The sequence below is a fragment of the Myotis nattereri genome, assembly GCF_964212035.1.
Source record: "Myotis nattereri genome assembly, chromosome: 9".
Classification (NCBI taxonomy): Eukaryota; Metazoa; Chordata; class Mammalia; order Chiroptera; family Vespertilionidae; genus Myotis; species Myotis nattereri.
In genome coordinates this window covers 70,172,486-70,200,434 of record NC_138084.1, presented here as the reverse complement: position 1 = coordinate 70,200,434, position 27,949 = coordinate 70,172,486, and the positions used below count along the sequence as shown (strand labels likewise).

At 43.0% G+C, this 27,949-nt stretch overlaps 1 protein-coding gene across 1 annotated transcript; it reads right to left on the bottom strand.

Moving 5' to 3' along the window:
• Window positions 1-710: 710 nt before the first annotated feature.
• Window positions 711-22,512, bottom strand: POGLUT3 (protein O-glucosyltransferase 3). The gene is made up of 8 exons (XM_081098781.1): window positions 22,297-22,512; window positions 13,207-13,404; window positions 12,146-12,432; window positions 9,203-9,419; window positions 7,072-7,268; window positions 5,059-5,253; window positions 3,280-3,384; window positions 711-1,949 (listed from the first exon to the last, which is right to left on the bottom strand). Exons 1-8 carry the CDS (start codon window positions 22,496-22,498, stop codon window positions 1,824-1,826), a joined length of 1,527 nt encoding a protein of 508 aa, XP_080954907.1. The 5' UTR covers window positions 22,499-22,512; the 3' UTR covers window positions 711-1,823.
• Between the last annotated feature and the right edge of the window lie 5,437 nt (window positions 22,513-27,949).

The window sequence follows — 27,949 nt, the reverse complement described above, 5'->3', positions numbered from 1 at the left end:
AACTCAATTTTAACTGTTTGGCGGCAGGTGATGTAAATTTTAAAAATTTAAGATGTCTCTAACAAAATATCATTAGCCATCAAAAAAGACCTGGGTTGCCCTAACAGTTGGCTTAACGGTTTGGCTCAGTGGATAGAGCGTCGGCCTGCGGACTGAAAGGTCCCAGGTTCGATTCCAGTCAAGGGCATGTACCTTAGTTGCGGGCACATCCCCAGTAGGAGGTGTGCAGGAGGCGGCTGATTGATGTTTCTTTCTCATCAATGTTTCTAACTCTCTATTCCTCTCCCTTCCTCTCTGTAAAAAATCAATAAATCAAAAAAAGGACCTGGGTTTGGAGGACAGGGAGATATGAGGGAGGGCAAACTTTCTATAATCTCAGCTTTGACGAGTCCAAACTCCATGTATCATATATCAATGACATAGATTCATTAAGATCTGGTCTAACTACAGCTTGCCCTTTATTTTATGCTGTCCACTTCTGCATTTGGAAAACTTGGGTTTTAGGGTTTTCCATGGATACTTGGCTTTGATTACATTGTTCCTAAATGTGATTTTGCTCTTATCTAGTTAAGAAAAATTCTTATTGTTTTTCAAAAAAGAATAGATATGACTACTTTTAAGTGGTTACATTGTTTTCCAGATTAAGTTAATATTTCAATTAGGGGAGTCAATATTTTAAGATTGGGAGTGTGGATAGTTCTTGTTTTTTTGGAGTGTGGTTCTTCAGGTAACTCAGCCTTGAACTGGTATTACAAGGAATGTGCATCGAACTTCTGGGCTGTAAGTCTTAAGTTTGGACCCTAAAGGCAGAGGAAATTTCCATTTGTTTAATCTTGGCAGTGCAACCCAGTGAAATGGAGGAGGGGTGCAGTGAGGATGCTTGCCTTTGTGGTTAGCTATTAGTGAATCCCAAGATACCAGGCTTCCTGCAGTTTGTTGCAGAGGTTTTCAAGTATCCCTTTAAAATATTAAAAAGAATTACAGATCCCCACCTGACTGCAGTTACCTTTATTCAATCCTATATAATAAAAGGCTAATATGCAAATCGAATGAATGGAGGAACGACTGGTTGCTATGACGTGCAGTGACCACCAGGGGGCAGACACTCAAGGCAGGAGCTGCCCCCTGAGGGTCAGTGCGCTCCCACAGGGGGAGTGCTGCTCAGCCAGAAGCTCTGAGCTGGGCTCATGGCTGGTGCAGGAGCCTCTCCCACCTCTGTGGCTGTGCTAAGCTGGCAGTCGAACACCCCTCGAGGGCTCCCAGGCTGCGAGAGGGTGCAGGCCGGGCTGTGCACCGTGCCTCTAGTATATAGATAATGAATGGTCCCGTCGGGGGCGTTCATCTATTTTAATAACTGTGATAGATTGGAAACTACTAGCTTAAGGCACTTTCTCCTTATTTTTATTTCAGGTGTAGGTAAAACTCAGCTAAAAAGCTATGTGTGAGCTTTTAAAAAATATTCCCCATCATAGAATCCCAGCTACCATTCATAACAGAGTCATCTTCTTCTTCCTTATTCTTATCAGACTTTTCCCAGAGGAAGCTGACTGTTACTGAATGTCAAAAGCAGCTTGTAGAAGGAGAAATTGTGTGGTAGGGGGGTAAAAAAACAACCCTGCCCAAATATTTTTTCTTTATAACTGGAAATGGAAGAGCGAAAGCAAACAATGAATAAAAAACCAAATCAATAAATATGATGTACATGCATTCCCTAGAGAGTGATTTGTATTTTGGCAAGCTGTGTTCTTCGTAGCTTAGATTCTGTCTGGATGCTTCCATTGAAGATGCAGCCGGCCTACAGAGGAGTGTAAATCCGGGCTGACTTAAAGTTCTTCTCTTGAAGGTCTCTTCCCCTGGCACTGGCAGATGGATGTGCTATCATCCGGCTGAGGAACAAGTTCCATTCCATCACGTATTTCGGGTTTGCTGGACTGGCGCTCAGCATAATTCTGAATTGTGGTTTTAAAGGCAACAAAAAGATTAGTCCACACTTCATTCCCCTTAATCCTTCCCAATCGTGCTGTCACTTCTAGTGGCTGCAAACCAGAGGTCTGATGTTACATTTTTCACTTTAGTTGTTGTAGGTACTAGTGTGCTATCTCATAACCTAACAAGGAACCCTAATCCACAATTTTATGTGTAGGTAGGAAGCCTCTACAACAAGGATGTCAAGCCAAGTGTTCTGGAAACAACAGCACCAGTTAGCACTTATCCTCCGCGCGTCAATGAGTAATTAACTTTACTGAATATTCAAATCAGATGGTAAGCATCTCAAAATAAAGTTGGTGCTCTCTCCTATCCCTCCCTTAGGCCTGTAGTCATGCACTCTAGGTACGGTAAATGGTGACAGGCCTGTGAAATGTCCTTCCCCTTTGGCCACTGACAACTATTCCTAAAAATTGGGTATTTCAGTTCAGTGGTTTCAAATACATTGAGCTGGACACTCCTTGTCCAGGGCCAAACCCAACAAAATACTGACATGAACACATGAGCCTAATTAATGTTGTAGGGAGGGAAACGTCTACCAGCCCAGCAGAGGGAACAGAGCTTACCTAGGGGAAAGGTTGTTTCTGGTAAACGGCGTAATTCATCATTTAAATTTTTCTGTGAGAGGTTGGTATCAACAAGCATCTGAGGAAACTTATTTTTTTTTTCTGCTCACAGGAAAAATAAGTTTAGGTTCAAAACAAGAACATATGTTCTTATTTTTTTTTTTCTCCCTGGCTAGATTTTAATGAGTAAAGGTAGTTACACAAGAACTAATCCTTGGATTCCCAATAAACATTTGTACAGTACTTCGTTATTTAGCTCTAAGGTGTTAGTACTATTATAAGTATTTTTCATTTGTTTGTTTTATGTAGGAATCTAAATATTTGCTTTCTATCCTATACTATGATAGCAAAAGCAGGACTCGTAAGTAGCAGGAAGAACAAAGAGGTGGGCATTTTGAGTGGGAAGAGATGTTACTGACCTCTACTCCAATTTTCTAGATGATGAATTCCTTAAGGCATTTAGTAAAAAAGAAAAAAGAAAGAAAGAAAAAAGGCACTGGCAAGATAGTAGGAGCTGGGGGAGATCTATTTTTGTAAGGCTGTAAGCATTGTTTTTGTAATACCGAGTGGAGATAAAATATGTTGGCTACCAAGAGACTTAAAACTCTTCCTCCTTTAGGCTGGTCCTTGGCTTAACTAGAGTCCACAAGCTCAATCTCAGTAGCACCCCCAGAAGTGAGGCACTCAGGCCAAGCATGACCCCGCAGGATGGATACTCTGCACTGACCTGCAGTACTCTGTAATAGTAGCAGTAAATCCTGTGTGGCTGTAGCAAGTCCCTGGCAGTCAACTGCCCTTCTTTGGCAATCCTCTTGGCTTCTTCGTCATTTTCCTGAAAGGTTGAAAAAGAAACAATGAATGAAAATGACGCCGGTGAGCCACAGACAAAGCCAAAAGTGAGTGTGCGCGAGGACAGGTGTGGGGTTGGATATGCACAGCACGGGAGAGAGGGATCGTGATGAAAATATCACCTAAGAACAAGGCTATGGAAACGGACAAAGTGCTCTCCTAGACATCTCTGTTATGTGGAAATGATCATGCATGTTTGTACCCTATTCCACAGGCCCACTACCAGCTCCCCCCGTCCCCACAAAGTGCAACAACCCACATGCAGCTTCTATTGTGACTACCTTGGTACTTTCCTAGGCACCCAGGAAGTTTAGGGCTCATCATCTGTTCCCCCATTCTAGCCTTCTCTGTTTGATATTAAAATACAAGCTAGAATAGAATGAGTCAGTTTTCATGTTATAACATCTCTTAAAAGTGCCATTTAAATATGCAGAGTCCCAAATTTCTTATAAAATGTTACCAATGAAAGACTATATTGCTGTTGCAATAAAAATTTAGTCACCAGTACCCACAGGCTGTCCCTTTAGTTGCAGGAATAGTCAGCATGCCTAATTATATTTTGGGAAAATAGCTAATATTCTACCATGCTGCCCATAGGAAAAGCCATTTACAAGTTATTCTGACTCGTTATAAAGGGTCACAATAATTATTCTGCCTCAGGCACCCAGTGATTTCCCTAACCAAATACTGCTTCTTAGAAACAGTAAAGTCTTATAATAAAAGGGTACATTTTTATAGTTTCATAATAAAACACAATCACTATTTAATACTTTTCTTTTTAAAAAGAATTCTTATTTTATGGGAGACTTGTGATTCTTGGATGCTGTATATCATGCCTTCATTATGAACTTGGGCCCTTTTCTAACTGAGGGGGAAAAAGAGCACCATGTTGACTTAAATGTTTTCTTGTGCTTAAAGCACTGCAACCTGGTCTTTTCTATCTGTAACTCGCATTTGGAGTATTTTCGCTTGTGTGTGTATATGCACAAATAGTGATCCCATGAGAACGATATATATATTCTATAAAACACTGGACTTCAAGTATAAAAATCCTCAAAAATGTTGACAGAGGGCATATCAAGTGATAATGATATTGGTTCTTCAGCTACTTCAAGAGAATAAAAACTTCAGAAAATATTTCTTTTGACTAAATATGTCAAATTAAGTTGTGTCATGAAGGAATTCCTGGAACTAAAGTATGACCTCTCTTTAGAATAATAGAAATATATTTAAATTAATTCTTCCATAATATTTCTCTTCCATAATATTTCCCTACTAGGAAAGAGAATATAAATATATGTATACCTGTGTATATGTATACCTGTGTATATGTATATATAAATATATGTATACCTGTGTATATGTATACCTGTGTATATGTATATATAAACATGAAGTAGCTGAAGAACCAATATCATTATCACTTGATATGTCCTCTACCAACATTTTTGAGGATTTTTATATATTTAAAGTCCAGTGTTTTATAGAACATGTATATCTTTCTCATGGAATCACTATTTGTGCATATACACACACAAGCGAAAATACTCCAAATGCAAGTTACAGATAGAAAAGACCAGGTTACAACATGGAATTCCTGGAACTAATTCTGGTGCATTTGTTATTGCCTAAAGAAACTAAAATTCAGAAAGTATACCTTGGCCCATTTAACTTTCTCTAGTAAATCAGCAAGGTTCCTTTTAATTGGCACGTAATGTTTCCAGGGCTGTAGTGCCATGTAAAAGTGTTCATAATACGGGGAGTCCTGCTTCAGAACCAGACTGTCCCCCAGCATGAGATACGGGTATCTGTAAGCAGCCACAGTCCCATCCACATTCACTTGATACTTGTACTAAAAGGTTAAAACAAACATAAACAAACATTTTAACATTTGCTTCACTTATCAACAGTATAATACTACACATAAAGGAATTCATTTCCACTTCCTAACTTTATTGTTTAGCAGGTTTATATTTTATTTTGTAACTCGTATTTTCTCTGTATTAACATCATAAACACCATATTAGCGGGTCAATTTTAAGAAATACAATGCAGCCCAGCCAACATGGCTCAGTGGTTGAGCGTCGACCTATGAGATAGGAGGTCACGGTTTGATTCCCCGTCAGGGCACATGCCTGGGTTGTGGGCTCGATCCCCTGTGGGGAGCATGCAGGAGGAAGCCAACTGATGAAGTTTCTCTCTCATCATTGATGTTTCTATCGCTCTCCCTTCCTCTCAGAAATCAATAAAAATATATTTTTCTTAAAAAAGAAATACAATGCATTTAAAGATAAAATCTTAAATAATTTTAGGTAATAGGAATACCTATTTCAACTATAATGGAGAATTCATATTTCTGTAACAACGTAGGAAAACGATTCTCAAAGGTTTTATATTTACTAAACTGAATATTGATAACCATTTAAAATTTTTCTTATACTTTTTTTTTCTTATACCCATGAAAAAGGAAGGCAATAACCTAGCTGGTGTGGCTCAGTGGTTAACATTGATCCAGGAACCAAGAGGTCACTGTTAGATTCCCAGTTAGGGCACATGCCTGGGTTGTGGGCTCTATCCCTTAGTAGGGTGCATGCAGGATGCAGCCAATTGATGAAGTTTCAACAAACTATGTAACTAAGTAACACTCACACATCTTTAATCCTTAGCTTGCTCAGAACTATGAGCACAGCACTTCTGAATACATGGAAGAATTTTGCTAATATGCTGTTATGTGTATCTATATACATATACATATACATATACATATATATATAAAATATATATATATAGTTATACACACACACACACACACACAGGTATACATATACACAGGTATACATATATTTATATTCTATTTTTATTATTCTAAAGAGAGGTCAGGGCACATGCCTGGTTGTAGGCTCAATCCCCAGTAGGGAACATGAAGGAGGCAGTCAACCCATGATTCTCTCTCATCATTGATGTTTCTATCTCCCTCTCCCTCTCCCTTCCTCTCTGACATGAATAAAAATATATATTTTTAAGTGAGAAAACTAATATTCAGAGAAATTTATAAACCTCTACTCTCTGAGTCCAAATACCTTGTTCTCATAATTATATGACACAGAGATGAACAGGATATACTCAGAAATTTAGTAATTAAATTTTTCTTAAATAATCGATACTAAGGAGTTTACTAGCCAGTCAGGTTTTGCCACACTGTTCACAGCTCTGTCTCCTCTGAACTCAGGACAATGCCCTGAGGAGCGAGGCAGCAGCACCTGTGTTCACAGGACAGAGGCAGTAAGACATGAAGGCCCCACAGTTAGCGGCAGAGGCAGGACTTAACCTCAACTCTAGCTCCTATGTTACTAATATGGAATTTATATTCTTTCCATTTACAAAGGCATTTGAGACCATTTATGTAGAAGACATTTATATATCCAGTTTACTGAAAAAAAGCACACAAAGAAATGCACCCAAACTCCAGGTTAAGCCTCGTGCTATATTTTGAGTATTAAGTGAAGTTCTGAGTTGTTTGGTAGACATACAACAGGAAACCAGGAGTTTTGTAACTCCCAGGCCTGCTAAGAAAGTGTGTGCCAGCTCACAAGACAGGAGAAATTGGCCCAAGCCCAGCTATTTCCAAATTTATCACTTCAGACCCACCCAGGAAGAATTAAATGCATACCTTAAAGAAATCAAAGAAACCTATCAGTTTAGCTTTTCCAAGCTCTTTCTCTTTCTCTTGGAAAAAGAAATACCCCGTGATTCCCGCATCTAGGAGCTGTGGGTTCTCCTTGGCCAGCTGCACCAGCTGGAGCCGCTCCTCTCGGCTATCCCTACCTCTGAAGAAAGCTTTCTCTGTCTTATTGATCCAGGAAGGCCCTAGAAGGTTGAGACCATAAAAAAAAATAAAAAAATTAAAACTTTTATGTGGTAAATGTAATCATCTTTACTCTAACATTGGCATCTATGAGGTTAAAGCTCTTTTATCATCACCACGTCTTCGAAAGCAGGGGTGGGGAACCTTTTTTCTGCCAAGGGCCATTTTGCTAGTATAAAATCATTTGAGGGCCATAAAAAATTATCAGCTTAAAAATGAGCCTGCTATATTTGGTCAAACATTTCATTAACTCACCCCTAATGCCTTGGCAGGGCCAGACCAAATGATTTTGTGGGCCTTAATACCACCCTCCGGCTGGACGTTCCCCACCTCTGTTCTAAAGGAAATGCTATTTTCAAACAGTATGGGATTAGAATGCTCTAATTTCATTTCTTTGTCTGCTAGGGAGAGCTCACTCAAATGTTAGAGTTTCTGTTGTGCAACATTAGAAAATATACAAAATATTAGTGGACCAAGTTCAAAGCAAAGAGAGATTCATCGACTTGGCCTGTTCACCAAGGCATTAGCTTCTTCCATCTTTTTTGTTTGTTTTTGTTAATCCTTACTTGAGGATATTGTTTCCATTGATTTTTTAGAGAGAGTGGAAGGGAGGTAAGGAGAGGGAGAGAAGAGTGAGAGAGGGAGAAACACTGATTTGAGAGAGACAGATCGATTGGTTGCCTCCCACACTCGCCCTAACTGGGGCTGGGAATCGGACCTGCCACCTAGGTAAGTGCCCTAGACTGGGAATCGAACCCAAGACCCTTTGGCATGCAGGCTAATGCTCTAATTACTGAGTAACACCGAACAGGGCACTTCTTCCATCTTCTGTGCTTCATAGTACAAAATGAGCCAGCTTTTGTCTGTAGACAAGGTGACCAGAACAAAATATGTAAGTAACACCCATGCATCTTTAATCCTTAGGTTGCTCAGAATTATGAGCACAGCACTTCTGAATACATGGAAGACTTTTGCTAATATGTTATTATGTGTATCTATATACATATACTAGTACATATACTAGTACATATACATAAACAGGTATACATATACACAGGTATACATATATTTATATTCTCTTTCCTAGTAGGGAAATATTATGGAATAATTAATGTAAATATATTTCTATTATTCTAAAGAGAGGTCATTATTAACATCTGTCAGTGTTCTAAGGGATAAATCACAAGACACAGAAATTGGAGAGGATCAAACTCATTACTATGTTAGCACACTTTTCAGAAATTCCCTGTTATCAAATAAAAAGTAGGTCAGTTTTCCTTTCACATCATCTTTAGATAGTTTACAAGGCGTCTCTGGTCTTGTCTATTAAATCAGTCCACCAATCCACAGTAAACAGAAAGAGGCTATAAAGAGAAGGCAGGCTTTCTTCGACTCAGGGAGTTCAGTGTAATGAAAAGGTGTGTTGTGCCATAAACCTAAGGCCATTAAAAATGGGAAAGGAATTCAGGTTTTAAAGAATCAAGAGAAGCAGAAAGAGGAAAGGGGAGAATTTCTTAGACACAGTGTTGGAGGTAAGAATATCCAAATGATACTGCTATCATATTCTCATATATATCATTTTATACTTTTCAAAATTATCTCTCACTTCATCTAGCGATATAAAAACGTTGGTGTCAGAATTCAGTGACAATTTTACCAAATATATATGTTCAAATAGTAGTTATAAGTGACTAACTCAAAAGAGACTCAGCTCTGAGAGGTGTGCACATCACTAGCCCTGCTCATGTATCTTTAATTTTTGGATTAGAAGAATCCTAAAGAAACCTCTTTGGCATATAGGGTGCTGTTCCTCTTTTTCCTTGGTTAGAAAATAAGAAAAATGGTTATTTAAATATATATACATATACCCTCCTTGACTAATACATCCCCTTCACCTTTTTTTATATCTAAGTTTTTTCTTAGAACTTGAATTTACCTGTATTTCCCTGAATAGAGAGGAGATCATTTGTGACACCCCTCATTGCTTCAAGTGTGGAGTGAGTGATGTCATACGTCGGAAGGATAATATCTCGTGAATCCAGAGAGCCACACCATGAAATGATAGGTAAAGGGCCAGGCGTTTCGTTGACTTTTCGATGTTCCAAAGGCCAATCTCCAAGATTAATATAAAATTCTAAATCTGGGAGAAGGACCTAAATAAACAAAAATATAAACATCAGCGCTGAGAAGACTTCAGTGTTTGGTACTAAATGTTTTAGTTCTTTGGCCTTCTTAAATATTTCTGATAAAATGAAACATCTGAAAATAGCAGCAAAAGAGAAAAGAATGCCTCAGTCATCAGTGGTATCAGAGAATCAAGGATGAGGACAATACACAGTCAATTCACTTAATCAAGCGTCAGCTATCTCTGTTCAGGGGTGACATTTTAAATTGGTCAGTAGTGTAGAAGTTGAAATTGTACAGATGGGTATGAATGAGTGGCTTTCTTTCTGGCAGCTGCCTAAGTGAGGATCTACAAAGTTAGACTCAAGCCCTTGTTTTCCTTCTCTATCAAACCTCTTTATCGCTTCTACCTTTGATTCTGGAATCTGCTACTCCATCTCCACCTCCGCGGTCAATGCCTTAGTTTAGGTCTTTATCATCTCTTGCCTGGATTGTTGCAATAGCTCACTTCCTAGGTGTTCTGGTGCTAGACTGTCTCCACTCTGATATGTTTTCCACATTGCTGCCCACATTTCTAAAACCAAAGTTAATGTTATTACCAGGCTTAACAGAATCTTAAGCCTTTAGGACAAGGTCTAAACTCTCTGGCTAGAACTCAAGGTCCTATTATTACCTTTGAGCCTCATCTCCTATCTGCTTATGTGCCAGTAAACTTTAGGCCACGCTCTGAAAATGCCACCCACTTTAATATGTAATTCTCTTTGGCCGGAATGTTCTTCTCCTACTTATTCATTTGGCACTTTCCTTTCTCATCCAGAGCCAATGTTACCTCCACTATGACTCCCCTTCCCAGGCATTTTAACCTGGTACCTACTTTTCTCTCAGGCCTATCATGTTGTGGTACAATTGTTTGTTTGTATTCACATTCCACCCTCACTTCCAAATCACAAAAACAAGTCCCATGAGAAAGAGGAGCTCTAAGACCAGAGGTGAGACTCATTTCTCTTAGATTTCACCCCAGTCACTGGGCAAAGAACCTGGAACAAAATGGAAGGTCAAGGGATGTGACTATTCACCCTATTGCTTTTCTCATATCTATATATATAAAAGGCTAAGCGACCGTCCGACCAGTAGCTATAATGCACAAGGACCACCAGGGGGCAGACACTCAACGCAGGAGCTGCCAAGTTGCGGTGACTTAGGTTCTCGGGTGAGGCACCCCGGAACCAGAGAGGAGGGAGCCCAATTCTGGGATATGTCACCTGAGAACCACCCTCTCGCAATCTGGGACCCCTTGGGGGATGTCAGAGAGCTGGTTTCGGCCCGATCCCCACAAGCCAGGCTGAGGGACCTTATGTGCCAGAGCGACCCCGCGTTCACTCCACAGATGCCCTTCGAGCTGCAGCACCGCCCCAGGTGTGGCCAGCTGGGGAGGGACCATGGGAGGTTGGCTCCAGGGCATGTCCAGCCTGTCTCGCCCAGTCCTACCCTGCTGGCCACCTTCTAATTAATTTCCTTTCAATGTGCATGAATCCATGCACCGGGGCACTAGTAATGTATAAGCTCATTAATAAAGCCCAGATTAGGAGTCCTCACTACAGAGCAGAGTTTCTCAATGTCAGCACTATGGACATTTAGTTGTGGGTAATTATTTGCTGTGGTGTTGTCCTGTGCATTGTAGGATATTTGGCAGCACGCCTAGCCTCTACCCACCAGATGCTAGTCGCAACCCTCCCGTGGTGACAACAAAAAATGTCTCTAGACATTGTCAAATGTTCTCTGAGGGCAAATGTATTCCTAGTTAAGAACCACCTGAATATAAGATAGGGGAATATAGGGCAGGGGGGCTGGTGGCAGCCCAGGAAGGAAGCACCACCTTCAGGATCAGTTGCCCATATGTTCATATTGTGGACTGGTGGGGGGAGGGGAGGCAACTGCTAGTCAAAATCAGAAATGATTGCAGCCACACATTCAGTGTGCTTGGGAAATTATACAACTCATATCAAGAAAGTTGGCTTTTGGTTTAGAAAACTACCTCGATGGTCTTTCTGGATGAGAAACGTCAAATTGCCCATCTTCACCCCTTACTCTATGGTCAGGGAAACAGGACAAAAATCGCTTTGAATTACTCTACTTAAGAGTTTTACAAATGGGAAAAGAAGGGCTAAATAGAGGATTTGGAGTGGGAGGTGGATGACTGAAAGTACAGGGATACCCATTTTTAAAGGCTTTTGTTTATTTACTGATTGATTTATTTTACTATGTATGGGTACAAAATAACCTTTCTCGGCTACTCTACCCTTCGACAAAATGTGCCATACTCAGTATCTTTCAGAGGTGTTTAGGGTACAGCAAGGAAGCTGTGTTCTAAATTCAAGTCATTCTGAGGTGACAAGAAGAAAACAGCTGCAGAAAGTAAAATCTGAACGGAAGGAATATTCAGTAGGAACGGAGAACTTCTGGCAGTGGCCTTGAGGCTACAAATGTCTGAGAGTTCACAGAAACCTTGGGAGTACCCTGTGCCCTACTTATTTGGGATGGAGGGTGAAGCCACTTCCTGTAAATATTAAAGGAAAGGGAGAGCCATAGACATGGAGAACTTACAGACACACGGGAGGTGGACACCTCACGTGCACATTTCCAAGCCTGGAATCCAGTTCTATCCTTTGCCATTATTCTCCTAAGCATTTAAATGTTACAACTAAGTACTTAAATGATACTGTTTTTAAAAAAATCAATGAATTCATTCTCATACCTTTCTGGCCAGTGATAGCAAGATCTCATCTGAGAACATTTTGAAGTCTGTGTATTTCCCTAAAGGTCTCCGGTAGATGTGGTTATTGAGAATCGTGTAATGAACAATGGCACCTCTCTCTTCCCCGAACCTTTTTGGAACTTCATTTAGCATCTGCTGGAGATTAATGCTGGGAAAAGAAGCAAAATCTTTGGCAATCTGTGGTTCTTTGGTTGGACAAGACAGAGTTTCCTGCCAAGCCTGGGGATCCTCTTCTGGACACTCGCAGTACTCGTGGTAGATGGGTCCTGGGGAAGGCAAAGCACACACTTCATTAGCCAGCGCAAGGCAAGCAGTTGTTTCTGCCCCTGTTGTGAACGTGGGATGACTTCTTGGTGAGTTCTAAGATTATCAGGAAAAATCTGCCCTAAACACGTCAGTGGTGAAAGTACTTATGTCAGAGTCCTGCACTCCTATTTTCTGTCTCCCTTTTGCAATCCCCTAGACCCCTGGTCGGCAAACTGCGGCTCGCGAGCCACATGTGGCTCTTTGGCCCCTTGAGTGTGGCTCTTCCACAAAATACCATGTGCGGGCGCACACGTACAGTGCGATTGAAACTTTGTGGCCCATGCGCAGAAGTCGGTATTTTGTGGAAGAGCCACACTCAAGGGGCCAAAGAGCTGCATGTGGCTTGAGAGCCGCAGTTTGCCGACCACTGCTAGACAATCTAGTATAGCACATGATCTCTCCCAATATACTCTGGGCCAATTAGCTGATAAATTCCTAGTGAGTTATAAATGGTTGATGAAGGTGACACAACTTACCTTATGCGAAGAATGGAGAGTACTGGAAATGGAACTACCTAGCTAAATATGTAATATTTTTATAATTATTATCACTTATATCTCTTTAAGTTACTTAGTTTGTCTTTCCTTTAAAATTTCAAGTTAAATTGAGCTTCCCTTAAATTTCAAGTTAAATTGAGCTTTACTTTGTTCCATATGACTTCAAGGTCATCATAACTCATTCTGAAAAGCATGAAATCTACATATAAGGTTCTAAATTATATAATAATCACTTACCTTTCAAAATATAGGGAGACTGGGCAACATGTTCATCACCATAAAGGACCTCTATCTTCAGCCCTTCATTGACAGATTCATACATCCTATACCTGATCAAAAATGTTCCATCGTTCCTGTCCAAAGGTTTTGGGACATGAATCCGGACTAACTCTTTAGGTGAAAGAGATTTGATTACTACTTTAAATTGTGCTTGACCTGAAAGAAAAAAATATATAAATAACTCCACTACTTCAAAGTCGCTTTGTTGTAACAATTAGTGGATAGCTGTCTCTACACAGGAGTTTCTAATTTTTCTACTATTAATGGTAAAAAAATCATTTTAGTTTGAAAGATCCTTGAGGCCATAAACTATTCTGGTTTATGTCTTCAAATCAGGGACCTGACTCAACATTGATTCATTAGATCAATAAAGATTTATTGCATGAACAAAATTACTTCATAAAAAAGCAAGGAAGAGGTGAACTTTTTGCCTATTTGATCTTTTCTCTTTTGGGTAGGTAAAAGCCCAGGTAGTTAAAAATCTGGGAATCATAAAATAACAGAACTTGAAGGCAATCCAACTTTTCCTTTTAAGACATACACAAGCTTTCTTTGTAAAGCATTATAATATCAAATAACCCTCATTTCTGAGGATGTTTCCTTTTGCTAACCCAAATTTCAAGCTGTACATCTAAGCCCATTTCTTTAAGTAGAGAGAGATTTTAGAGAGTTACACGACCATACAGAAATACACACATGTGCGCGTGTGCTCGCGCGCGCGCGCGCACACACACACACACACACACACACAAACATGCTCATACACCTTTGTAACTACTAGAGTGCACTTCTCTAAGCTCGATTTCTCAGGTTGAAATGAAACAGTTACACAAGGATGATCTAATACCTCTTATAACTCCAAGACTCCATGGGTTTTCTGTTCGAGGGTAAATAATACCTACTTAGAAACCCCCTTCTCTTTTGGCAGGAGATAGCTGACTTTAGGTTTTGACATAAAGCGGCTGTGATTAACATTACTGTGGCCCAGGTATGAACGTTGAGACCTTTTTCTTCAGAGAGGGCAGAGGGTGTATTCAGTGCAGATCTGATCCTCAGAAGCTTTAAGAATCAAGATCTGCCCTGGCTGGTTTGCTCAGTGGTTAGGGCACTGGCCTGTGGACTGAAAGGTTGTGGGTTCGATTCCAGGTGAAGGGCATGTACCTCCGTTGCAGGTTCAATCGCTCAAGTAGGAAAACAACCAATAGATGTGTGTCTCTCATGTCAATGTTCCTCTCTCTCCCCTTCCTCTCTTTCCCTTTCACTCTCTCTAAATCAATGGGGAAAATATCCTCAGGTGAGGATTAAAAAAAATAAATAAGTAAAGATCAATTAGTGTCCTAACCACAGTTAATCATATTTAAAAAGTGGTGAATCCTCTGAAATCCACAGCCTAACAAACAATAAGTTGTGACCAAAGTATTCTTTTATCTCATATCCCTCACTGTGAAATTAAGCATATTTAATACAGGGGTGAGAAAGGTAGGTTTATAGTTGTTCATAACAAATAATACAATAATCCTATCTAATAAAAGAGAAACATGGTAATTGGCATACGACCGCTACCCTTCCCATTGGCTAATCAGGGCAATATGCAAATTAACTGTCAGCCAAGATGGCGGCCGACAGCCAGGCAGCTTGAAACTAACATGAGGCTTGCTTGCTTCAGTGTTGGAGGACTCCAATGTTCCCCGCCTACCGCTGCAGGCCTCTGAGCTGTAAGCAACTATGTAACAAACATAGAAGCTAAACAAAACCCCAGAAACCTGCCAGGCTTCAGCCAGCAGGATCACAACATTGTAAGCAAAGGCCAGAAACCTACTTTCAGCAGCGGAGGCCTAAGAGCTGGAGCCAAGCCTCAAAGCTAAAGCTGGCCCAGAATAAAAAAAAAAAAAAGAAAAAAAGGAGCGGTTGGGAGCTTCAGTCACCCGCCAGCCTGAAAACAGCCCTCAGCCCCTCACCCAGACTGGCCAGGCACCCCAGTGGAGACCCCCACCCTGATCCAGGACACCCTTCAGGGCAAACCAGCCGGCACCCACCCAGGCACCAGGCCTCTACCCTATATAGTAAAAGGGTAATATGCCTCCCAGCACCGGGATCAGCAGAGCCGCAAGGCCTCCTAGCACTGGGATCAGCGTGACAGGGGGCAGCGCCCAAACCCCCTGATCGGCCCTGCTCTGTGTGTGACAGGGTGCAGCGCCCCAACCCCCCCGCCCCCCCCATGGGCCCAGCTCTGTGTGTGATGGGGTAGAGCCATAACCTCCCCATCAGCCCTGCCCTGAGTGTGAGAGTGGCGGCGCCCCAACCCCCTGATCGGCCCTGTTCTGTGGGTGATAGAGGGTGGCGCCCCAACCCCCTGATGGGCCCTGCTCTGTGCGTGACAGGGGGCTGCACCCCAACCCCCTGATTGGCCCTGCTCTGTGCGTGACAGGGTACAGAGCCCCAACCCCCCTGATGGGCCCTGCTCTGTGAGTGATGGGGGAAATGCCCCAACCCCCTGATTGGCCCTGCTCTGTGCATGACGGTGTGGTGCCGCAACCTCCCCATCGACCCTGCCTTGAGTGTCACAGGGGATGGTGCCCCAACCCCCCAATCGGCCCTACCCTGAGCGTGACTGAGGGTGGAATCACAACCTCCCGATCGCCCTGATCTGTGTATGACAGGGGGCAGCGCCCCAACTCCCCAATCGGCCCTGCTCTGAGCCCGACCAGGGGCTGCACCTAGGGATTGGGCCTGCCCTCTGCCACCTGGGAGCAGGCCTAAGCCAGCAGGTCGTTATCTCCCGAGGGGTCCCAGACTGTGAGAGGGCACAGGCCGGGCTGAGGGACCCCCCTCCCCTCCCGAGTGCACAAATTTTTGTGCACCGGGCCTCTAGTAAATAAATAATAAAAAATAACTTATACGTTTCACAAACTCCCCACTGCAAACCAACTTTTGCCCACCTTTGTATATATTTTTTAAATTACTGAAAAAGTTTGTATCTCCTCTTTTTAGTTTCTAAATGTAGCAAGTGACTTTTCTATTTTCTTTTGGTCTTCACCAGTTTTATGTTTTTTTCTTGTGGGTCAGGAGAAATGTTCCTCAGTCTCTTTGATTTAATAACAGTAATGTTGTATCTGACATCTTGCTATTAAATAATTACGTACCAAGCACATACATTTTTAGATATTTGAGATAAATGTGACAAAATTATGACGGACATTTGCCAGAAGAAATGACCTATAATAGATAAATATAGGGGGTGGTTGTAAAAGAAAGGTAATAATATAATGTGAAATTATTTAAAATGTTGGCCGGTTAGCTGAGATGCTTAATGAAACACATTAGCTTTTGATTTGTGTTATTTTCCAGAAAGGCAAGAAGACTGAAAACCAGGAAGGCAGAGCCTGGGGACCAGAGAGCCATTTCCATGATTCCCTCCCAGACTAGAAACAGGACAAAAGTTTTCTTGTCTCCTGACTAGATAGTCCTGCTCTCCATAAATTTATGATTTTAATAAACAAAATGAATAGAAGACAAGCATAGTAATGACTGTGTGATTTTTTTGGCTACTTTTGTAGGAATCCTTCATGCCTCTGTCATTGTTGGCATGAAACTAATGTTAGATTCAATGCAAAATAATAATGACCAAATAGAAATAAGCAATTCCAATCTCATAAAAGAGAAAATGAGAAGAATGTAATTGCAAATTGCTTCAAAAGGACCAAATGTGGATTCTCACTTGCCCTGCGGCTAATATAATGGACCAGAACTGAAGCTCAGCTTGAGTTTTTCTGCTCCACAAATTCAAAAGCTAATAAACTGAGAATGCAGTGACTGTGGAGACCAAAAGAGGTTGCCAGTATCAAAGTCTTACATCGTTAGAATCAGAAATTCTGAAGACTTTTGAGTTGAAAGAAATAAAAAACATTAAAAAAAAATCACCTAACCAGTCCATGAGCTTGAGGTTTTCACATGCATTGTCTACCTTATTTATTTATTTTTTTAAAAAATTTTTAATTTATCTCAGAGAGGGAGGAAGAGGGAGGGAGGGGGAGAGAGAGAGAGAGAGAGAGAGAGAGAGAGAGAGAGAGAGAGAGAAAGAAACATCAATGATGAGAGAGAATCATTGGTTGGCTGCATCCTGCATGCTCCCTACTGGGGATCGAGCCTGCAACCCGGGCATGTGCCCTTGACCAGAATTGAACCCGGGACCCTTCAGTGTTCCTGTATATGCCGACAGCTCCTTCCTTCAGTCTGCAGGCCAATGCTCTATCCACTGAGCCAAACTGGCTAGGGCTACCTTATTTATTTTCTACAAGAACTTGTTAGGTAGGTATTGTCACCGTCATTTTACAGACCAGGAAACCAAGGCTCCCTGAAAGAAGTTACGTAACTCACCCAAGGTCACATGCATAGGAGTAATTGAGTCAGTGTTTGAACACAGCTTGGATGGATCCTTCTTCTTTCAAAGCCCATCCTGAATCCACCTGGTCACACGTGTAATGTTAGCATACGGGTTCCCGGAATTCAAAGTTGGAGGAATGACCTCTGGCACTCCTGGTTGAAAGGAGCTATCGCCAGCCCCCAACCCCGTTGTTCAGGAAGTTTATTAAGGGTCTCAGCAGCTGCCACAAAAATGTTGAGCCACATGACCAAGGGAACAGAGTCCCAGAAGGCCAACTGGCTTTGCCTTGAGGCTGCATGGAAGCCTCCAAAAGCGCCTGGCTGCCTGCAGACCACGCACGGCAATTCTATTATGGTGATTTGGTTAAAGGGAAAGTGCACTGAACTAGGTCTCCCACAGCTGGCTCTGACATTTAGTAGCTGTGGGGCCATGGGCAAGGCATTTTAGCTTCACTGATCCTCGGTTTCTTATATGTAAAGTGAAAAGACTATCCTTCCTGTATCACGAGACAATTTGGGAGAACAAATTAAATAAAGCAAGTTTAAAAAGTAAAGTGCTACACAACTAGGAGGTAAGACTATTTTATAGTGATGTCATCCCTGATAAAGACAGGAGAGGACTGAATAGAAAATGAATACAGTTGACCTTTGAACTACCTGAGCTTGAATAGCATGAGTCCACGTATACGCGGATTTTTTTTCAATAAATACACAATTGGGCCCCCATTTCCCTAGGTTTCACCTCTGTGATTCAAACAACCACAGACTGAAAACAATATTTTTGATCCACGGTTGGGAATTCATGGATGTGGAGGGCTAACTGTATGCATTGTTTTACGCCATTTTACATAAGGAATTCGAGCACCTGTGAAATTTGATATCTGTGAGTGTCCTGGAACCAATCCCCTATGACATGGAAAAACACTATAGTTATGTTTTGGGGTAGTCAAAAGTTATACGTGGATTTTCGACAGCACCTATAACTCCCACCTTGTTCAAGGGTCAAACGCACTTGTATTCTACCATCTTGCATATTCTAACCACCCTCCCTCTACCCCAGTGGTTCTCAACCTTCCTAATGCCGCGACCCTTCAATACAGTTTCTCATGTTGTGGTGACCCCCAACCATAAAATTATTTTCGTGGCTACTTCATAACTGTAATTTTGCTACTGTTATGAATCGTAATGTAAATATCTGATATGCTATATGTGTTTTCCGATGGTTGCAGCCCACAGGTTGAGAACCCCTGCTCTACCCCTTCTTTCTTTTCTTCTACAATATTTACTGAGAATCTCTGCCGGACACTGTGCTAGATGCTTGGAATACAAAAATACCAATAGGTTCTGCCTATATTCATAATAGAAGGAAATACTCAGTTTAAGTCAGAAGTTAGAGAAATCAAGATATAGATAGGTCCTTTTCCCCGTCCAAGGTCTTAGACCCCCTAATTTCTGTCTGGGGACTCCAGTTGAAATCTCCAGATTTAGACCACTCAAGTTCACAACATGTTTGCTATCTCTGTACTTGAAGATATGCCACATAACAATGGGATTCAGATACTATTAAGTGAGAGTGATAATTACAGTAATAAGGGAATCTGGGTAAGTCATGTAAGACAATCTAGAGCTTGTGGAAATATTGCCTCTTTTCCAATTAGTTCTGGGAGAAGAAAAAATTTCAGAACTTACAAATGAATGACGGTGGCAGGAGATGTGAGAAACTGGTTTGTTTTTCAGAGTATAGGACAGCCTTTTGAATGGAAGGTAGGAATCAAGTGGCAGGAAAGGAAACAAGTGGAGTCTAAGGGAATGAAAGTGAGGTTGTCTGAAGACTTGGTGAAAGTCTTTTTTTTTTTTCCTTAAAACTTTTTCCTAACTAAAAATACAATATAACCATTTTTGGGGAAAATTTTCTTGAAAATTTCCTTACTCTCTTGCTATAACCACTGATGACACTAATGAGTGAGGTACAGGTTAATTTACTGATTACAAAATTAGAATGAAACTACATAGTTTGTTTCCTGTTCATTCCAGCCTTAACCAAATATAAACATCCTATATAATAAAAGGCTAATATGCAAATCGACCAAATGGTGGAACAACTGGTCGCTGTGATGCGCACTGACCACCATGGGGCAGATGCTCAATGCAGGAGCTGTCCCCTGGTGGTCAGTGCACTCCCACAGGGGGAGTGTTGCTCAGGCAGAAGCCGGGCTCACAGCTGGCAAGTGCAGCGGTGGTGGCGGGAGCCTCTCCTGCCTCCAGGACATCCCCCAAGGGCTCCCGGACTGCAAGAGGGTGCAGGCTGGGCTGATTCCCCACCCCCCACCCCCCAAGTGCACGAATTTGGTGCACTGGGCCTCTAGTCTTTTAATAAGTTACTTCAAATTTTTTAAAAATTGTGAAAAAAAAAAGTAACATAAATTTGACCATCTTAACTACTTAAAATTTTTTTTTGGTTAATCCTCACCTGAGGATAATTTTCCCATTGATTTTTAGAGAGAGTGGAAGGGAGGGAGGGAGAGGGGGAGAGAGAGAGAGAGAGAGAACCATCAATGTGAGAGAGGCACATTGATCGGTTGCCTCTAGTACATGCCCTGACCAGGGCCTGGGATCAAACCTGCAACCCAGATATGTGCCCTTAACCAGGAATCGAACCTGAGACCCCTCCTTGCGTGGGCTGATGGAGCACACCAGCCAGGGTTTAACCAATTTGTTAATCCTCATCGGAGTGTATATTTATTGATTTTAGAGAGAGAGAAAAGAGGGGGGAGGGGAGAGAGAAACATCAGTTGGTTGTTCCTGTACTCGCCCTGACTTGGGGGTCGAACTGGCAATCTAGGTATGTGCCCTGACCAGGAATCAAACCCACAACCTTTTGGTGTAGCTAAGGATGCTCCAACCAACTGAGCTACCCAGCCAGTGTAACCATTTAATTGTATAGCTCAGTAGCATTAAATATATGCACATTGTTGTGCAACAAATCTCAAGACCTTTTTCAAACTGAAACTCTATACCAATTCAACAACTTCCCATTTCCCTCTTCCAACAGCCCTTTGGCAAAACATTACTTTTAATGGCTGTCAAATATCCCATCACATGCATGTACCATACTTTATTTAGCAATTACCTTATAGTTGGCTACTTAAACTTACAATAATAATAATAATAATAATAATAATAATAAAATAAACTTACTATAATAAACAATTACAATGCTGCAAGAATATCCTTGTATATAAAAATCTTCTATTATATTCTGATCATTATCTCAGGACAGATACCTAGGAACCAGACCACCAGATTAAAGGCCAAAGGCATTTTTTATAAGTGACATTTACAAATGACATTTTCTAACTGTTGAAAATCATTTTTTTTTTTGTACATTAGGTTTGTAAATGTTTAAAATTGCTACATTTGGACAATTACTTTCCAGAAATGCTTGGCCAATTTGGGCTCCATTAGCAGAGGATGAAGGTCACTGAGTAACTCATTGCTCCCTTAACAGTTTTGAGTATTACTACTTTTAAAAAATTGCCAATATTTTTAGAAGAAGAAATGGAATTTTATTTGAATTTACAGCTCTTTCATTAATAGTAAGATCAGCAGTATTTCATTTTGGAGCATGTAATTTTTCTTTTTTTTTCATGTAGAAATTTTTTTTAGTTTTCCACCTTCTTTTCTTTCCACCACCTTAGAGCATAATAAAATTAATTTTAGAAAATGAAGAAACTATAAGGAAGAAAAATACACCGCATAGTGAAGGACTTTGAATCTGGGTTTAAGAATATTGTCTTCTGATTCTTAGGCCCATGAAAAGTCTTTCTAAAACTAAGTAGTCATCGTTTTCCACTGGCAGGGGAAGGAGAGGCACTGAATAATTCTGATTGATTCCTTTGTTGATCAAACAGGGTGCCAGTTGGCTGAACATAAATGAGACACAAATTAACAAATCTTGACTGGTAACCGCTTGAAACCAGCAGGACTAGTTGTAATAAGTTGCAAAGGTACATGGGAAGGAGAACGTGGGAGGACAGCTGGGCACAGGGATTCAGGGCAAGATCCACCCTCGGGAGAGGGAACACCTCATGAGTTGTACTGAGTTTCTCCAACTCCTGCCATCTGCTTTCAAGAACTCAGAATGGTAGGAAAGCCAAAATCTAGCAGGCAAAACTGCCTTCTTCCTGCCCGCTGATCTGACAGTCACTCCCTTAGTGTAGGAGTTAACTGTCTCTCACCCCATCGGGCCCCAGCAGTGTGAGCCCAGCGATTCGTGGGCTTGATGACTCAATACTTGAAGGCGCTCCTCCCTACGAGCTGAAGCAGTTGGGACTCATCAGAGGTCTCCGGTGTGTGACTAACGTATCTTCCTGCATTAACACCTCCGGCGCCGCGCACTCGGAGCGTCAGTCCCAGCGCGTTAATGGAGAAAGGGCCCTCAGGGCTCATTCATTCATTCATTCATTCAACTGCGACCTTCCCCCTTTGTGGACCGAGGCGGAGGGAAACGGCTGTGACCAGACCGAGGAAGGGCGACGCGCCAGGGGAGGGGCGCCACGCAGGCGGCGGGCGGACTCCCGAGGGGCGCGGGCGCGGCGGGGGCGCGCGGCGGGGGGACGCAGGGGAGCGGGCGGCGGGGCGAGGGAGGCCCGCGGTGGACGCTACCTGGGGGCGAGCGAGTGAGGTTGTGGCCCTCGGAGCTGACGGCCTGCAGGTAGAAATAGCGGACGGGCAGGACGACGCCCGCCTGCAGCCCGGGGCCCCACACCAGGCTCCGCGGCGCGCTGACCGGCGCCTCCTGGGCGCCCGCGGCCGCGAGCAGGGCGAGCTGCAGCGACAGCAGCAGGGCCCGCGGGAGGCGGCCCATGGTCCCGGGCCGCTGGGTCCAGCTTGGCGGCGGCGGCGGGGAAGGGCGGGGAGGGCCGCGAGCGGAGGCGGGCACTGGCGGGGCGGGCACACCCCGGGCGGGGCTGCGCCTGGGCTCCGCCAGCCCGCCCCCGGCTCTCTGCGGGCGGCCACGCGGGGGCGCGGGGTGGTCGTGGGCCTTGCGCACTGAAGAGGGTGGGCGATGGGCCGGTCCCCCTGTCCCCCCAGCCTCCTCTGCCGCCTGGAGAGCCGGGATCGTAGGTCTGGCAAAGAGAGACGGAGGATGAGAGTAGCACCCTTGATCGCCAAGGCCTTGGCGCGCCGGGCCTCACCTGTTGCTTGAATTTGTCAGTTGTTTAGAGGAAAATGGATTTTTTTTTAAAGGAGGCAACCTCTGCGGTGACTGCCAAGGGTAGGCGGGGGAGGGAATGAAAGACCCAGCAGGGAAGAATTTTATATCGTTTAGGAGAAATGCCTTTAGACAGGGAATTTCACTGGTTGTGTCTGCATGTTTTAAGTTGAAAGCTTCCCTCTGCTCTAGCTAGCACCTAAAATAAAATAAAAAGAAATTTGAAACATTTTGTTCACTTTCTTCCAAAAATCAAACTTTGAAAAAAATTTTCCAGAGAAAGAATCTGAGGGTTAGCTGGTACTGGATGATAAAATATGGCCTAATGAATTATGTAACACATGTGGTAACACCCAGTTTTATTAAGAACATGTCAAAGAAGCCATATAATTGTATCTGAGCACTCCTTTAGCAATATTGCATCTGTACCAACCTGTTTCCTTTCTTAATCCATATCTTTAAAAGCGCATCTCTCTTCAGATCAACAGATGTCTCGGCCAGATTCTTTATCATAAATCAAATTGAATTTACTCAACAAGCATTCATTCACTGTCTATTATGTTTTAGACATTATACTTTGACTTCAAAGCTCCTGTGGTTTAGTGGACAAGAAAGAGAGGCAGTGTAAATAGTGTAATGGCTGCAAAAATATGGGTGCCAGGAGCTGCGTGGGGCCTGGGATTTCAGCCTACCTTCAAGCTCACAAGTTAGTCTTTATTGTTCCATGGACACTGCAAAAGACACAGACCCCTGGGTCAGAGACCGAACTTCATTAGTCACTGCAAAAGCAGCAGCCAGAGCTTCATGGTGGTTTGTGCTGGATCTCCATGACCCCTGTTATGGGCTGAATTGTATTCCTCCGAAATTTGTATGTTGAAGCACTAACTCCCGAACCTCAGAATTTAACTGTATTTGAAGATAGGGCCTTCAAAGAGACGATCCATTTAAAATAGGCACTGGGGCAGGCCCTAATCTCATCAAACTGGTGTCCCTATAAGAAGAGGAAATTTGGGCACACACAGAGACGTCAGAAGAGTTTGAGCATGGACGAAAGACCATGTAAGGATGCAGTGAGAAGGCAGTCCGCAATCCAAGGAGAGAGGCCTGAGAAGAAACCAGACCTGCAGACGACTTGGTCTTGGATGTCAGCCTCCGGAACTGTGAGAAAATAAATTTTGTTGTTTAAGCCACCCAGTCTACAGTCTATTTTGTTATGGCAGCTCTAGAAAACTAATATACCACCCCCGCCCTCTCACCCCACCCCACCAGATCCAGTGGGGACAATGCAAAAGGCCTATCATGGATGCCTGCATTGCAAGAGAAGCACATGGAATTTAGAGAATTACTGCTTTTAGAGTAAGGTGAATTAAGCCTGCTCTCTGTAGGTACGGAGATGTTATCTCCTCCTTCAAGGTGGCTTGCTGCAAACACATGACAAATGGCAGGGGGAAAGAGTGGTCAAGGACATTCTTTTTTTTTTATATATATATATATATTTTATTGATTTTTTACAGAGAGGAAGGGAGAGAGATAGAGAGTTAGAAACATCGATGAGAGAGAAACATTAATCAGCTGCCTCCTGCACATCTCCCACTGGGGATGTGCCCGCAACCCAGGTACATGCCCTTGACCGGAATCGAACCTGGGACCTTTCAGTCCGCAGGCCGACGCTCTATCCACTGAGCCAAACCGGTTTCGGCTCAAGGACATTCTTTTAAAAAATATATATTTTTATTGATTTCAGAGAGGAATGGAGAGATAGAAACATCAATGATGAGAGAGAATCATTGATCGGCTGCCTCCTGCACACCCTACACTGGGGATCAAGCTTGCAACCCATGTATATGCCCTGACCAGGAATCGAACCATGACCTCCTGGTTCATAGGTTGACACTCAACCACTGAGCCATGCCAGCTGGGCAGGACGTTCATTCTTGGCATACTCATCAAAAACACTCAGAGATGTCAGGGCCCATGGCAAACTGCTTTTCCCAATATTAGTGTGTCATATGAAGGCCAGTTAACCTAATCTTGATGGAATTCAGACAGGCTTTCTGAAAGAGATCATGCCCATGCTTAAACATGAAAATCATGGAAGAGAGGGAGAAGGTCTTTTCTGGCAATAGAAAAGTCACACTATCCAGTTTTGCTCCAGTGGTTAGGTAGGGGTGGGCAAACTTTTTGACTCGAGGGCCACAATGGGTTCTTAAACTGGACCGGAGGGCCGGAACAAAAGCATGGATGGAGTGTTTGTGTGAACTAATACATGTTAACACTGCTGCTGGTGAAGGAGCGGAGGGGAGAGCAAGAGAACCCTCCGCTCTTTCGGGTCCGCGGGCCAGATAGAACAGCCGAACGGGCCGGATCCGGCCCGCGGGCCGTAGTTTGCCCATGGCTGGGTTAGAGCATTGGGACTGAAGGGTCTCAGGTCAATACCAGTCAAGGGCATGTACCTCAGTTGCAGGCTCCATCTCCAGCCCCTAGTGGGCAGAAGGCAACCAATCAATGTGTTTTTCTCACATCAATGTTTCTCTCTCCTCCTCCTCCTCCTCCTCCTCCTCCTCCTCCTCCTCCTCCTCTTCCTCTTCCTCAATTCCATTCTTTCTAAAAATCAATGGGGGAAAAATAATCTTGAAGTAAATGATATACTTCAAGAAGTTTCTATTCCCTTTGACGTTCATCTCTATATTGAGCTCCAATCTCAGACACATGGAATTATGGTCTATGTGAGACTCTGGAAGGTCTATATATTCAGTATACTTTTATGTATTGCACTGGCGCCTGGAATTGTCACATTAAAGCTATGTAAACTTCACAGCTATTGATTGTCCACACAGATCATAGCATTTCTACCCCCTTCTAGTAACTACTTCTCTCTCTCTCTCTTTCTCTCTCTTCCCCTCCCCCCCCCCCCCCAATCGACAGTTAACAATGAGGCTTCATAAAATATCACCTTAACCCATGGATGGCCACAATTGATTGGCCCATAGTTTGGAACCTGCCTCATGCTGGACTAATCAGAACCTTTTCTTTGGGAATTTAAAAATCAGAGTTAAGGGATTTCAATTTGTAACTGACGGTTCTCTTAAACAGAGGCAATGTAAACGTTACCATTTTTTGCCTTGTAGATGAAATGGAGGAGAAAACTTAGAGAGTTTTCTATATAGTGCACCATACGGGCTTGGTACAGTTCATAAGTGGCATCTCCACCCTTGGTTTTAGGGATAGCTCTGTTTCTTATGATAAATTCCTCCTTTGACATTAGAGAACTGTCTCATTTTCAATATCATTAATTAATAAAAGAACTTACATGGGCTTAGGCAAGCTTAGATCCCATAAAATGCATAAATATTTAATTATTTTAATAATATTTATTCAGCATGCAATTTGTCATGTATTCTATAAGATACTGGGGATATAAACTTCTATTTATTATAGTTCCTAGAGTGAATTTTAATGGCTAGATATTTGGTTTAAATATTGCACTCAGAATCTCATAGAATAGGTATACTTCCTCTTAAAGCACAGTTGCTGGAAGAACCAAGATGGTGGCATAAAACGCCTATTCTCGCTGCTTCCCACAACCACATCAAAATTACAACTGAAATATAGATCAACCATCATCCAGAACCACGGAAAGCTGGCTGAATGGAAGTCCTGCAACTAGAGAAGTAAAGAAGAAAGCACACTGAGACTGGTAGGAAGGACAGATGTGCGGAACAGACTGGACTGGCACCCTTGTGTGCTGCTTTTTTATTGGGAAGAAGATCATCTCTGTGGAGGCCGCCTGGAGGAGCAAGGGGTCCCAGCTCCATACCAGACCCCCAGCCCAGGCTCTCAGAGCTGGGAAAAGAAGTCCCCATAACTACAGGCTGTAAAAACCAGTGCAGGCTGGGGCTCAGTGACACAGAGGCTGCTGGAGACCCAGAGGTTCCTCTTAAAGAGCCAACACATGAACCGAACTTACAAGGTTCTGCTTCCTCTGAGCACCAGTGCCAAGGTAAGGCTCTGGGGGACACAGACACATACAAGGAAGAACTGGATTATTTGGCATCAGGGCAGGAACTTGAGGGTGGCTTTCTCCCAGATGGAGGTACTCACAAGGGTCATTGTTCCTATGCTGGGACCTCCCTGGTTGCAGGGCTGACTGGCAGTCATTTCTGTTTGCTTCACCCTGGTGATTCCCTGAGACCCTGCCCTATCCAATTCACAACTCCACCCAACCTGTGTTTAGTGACTTTTGCATATGAATGGCCTGTCTTTGCTTAGGCTTCACACTTCGCTAAAATCTCTCAAACAAGCTGCAGCTGGGTCAGGGAGTCTCAAACCTCTCTATAAAAGGTCCATTTTAGCCCAGATCAGCTGCTACTGCTCATTGCTGCCCTGGTTGCAAGTCTCATAGGGTCCCTTAGCAGCGGTTCTCAACCTGTGTGTCACGACTCCTTTGGTGGTTGAACGGCCCTTTCACAGGGGGTGCCTAAGACCATCCTGCATATCAGATATTTACATTACAATTCATAACAGTAGCAACATTACAGTTATGAAGTAGCAAAAAAAATAATTTTATGGTTGGGTTACAACATGAGGAACTGTATTTAAAGGGCCAGAAGGTTAAGAACCACTGCCTTAGAGGTTGGGGGAAACGTGCTTGGGGGGGGGGGGTGGCATGGGTGTGCTCCTTGGAGGGAGAGTGTACCCTGGGTCCTCTGTCCTGAGCACATTTATCTTTCTTTCAGGTGGAAATCTTAGGGGAGGTCATAGGGGAGGCTCTTAAAAGACTATTCATCAGTTTTCCAGGTGTGCTCTTTCAGGGTCGTGGTCTCCATTGATTGGTCACTGCCAGGGCAGGGGGTCATTAGTCAATGCAGCTGGTCCTAAGGCAGCCAGGGTGTCACTTGCCTGGTTTTGCTGCTTTTGGGCCTGGAGCTGAAATGCAACTGAGGCCTAGATGTTATCTTTAGGGAGGAAAAGGTCAGGGTTCTAAACCACATGACCAGTGCTATGCTAGGGGAGGACAGCTTACCCCGGGGTGAGGTTCTTGTTTTCCTAGTTTTGCCCTCGCTAGGCATCCAGAGTGTTCTGCCCTGGTGAGTTTCTATACCC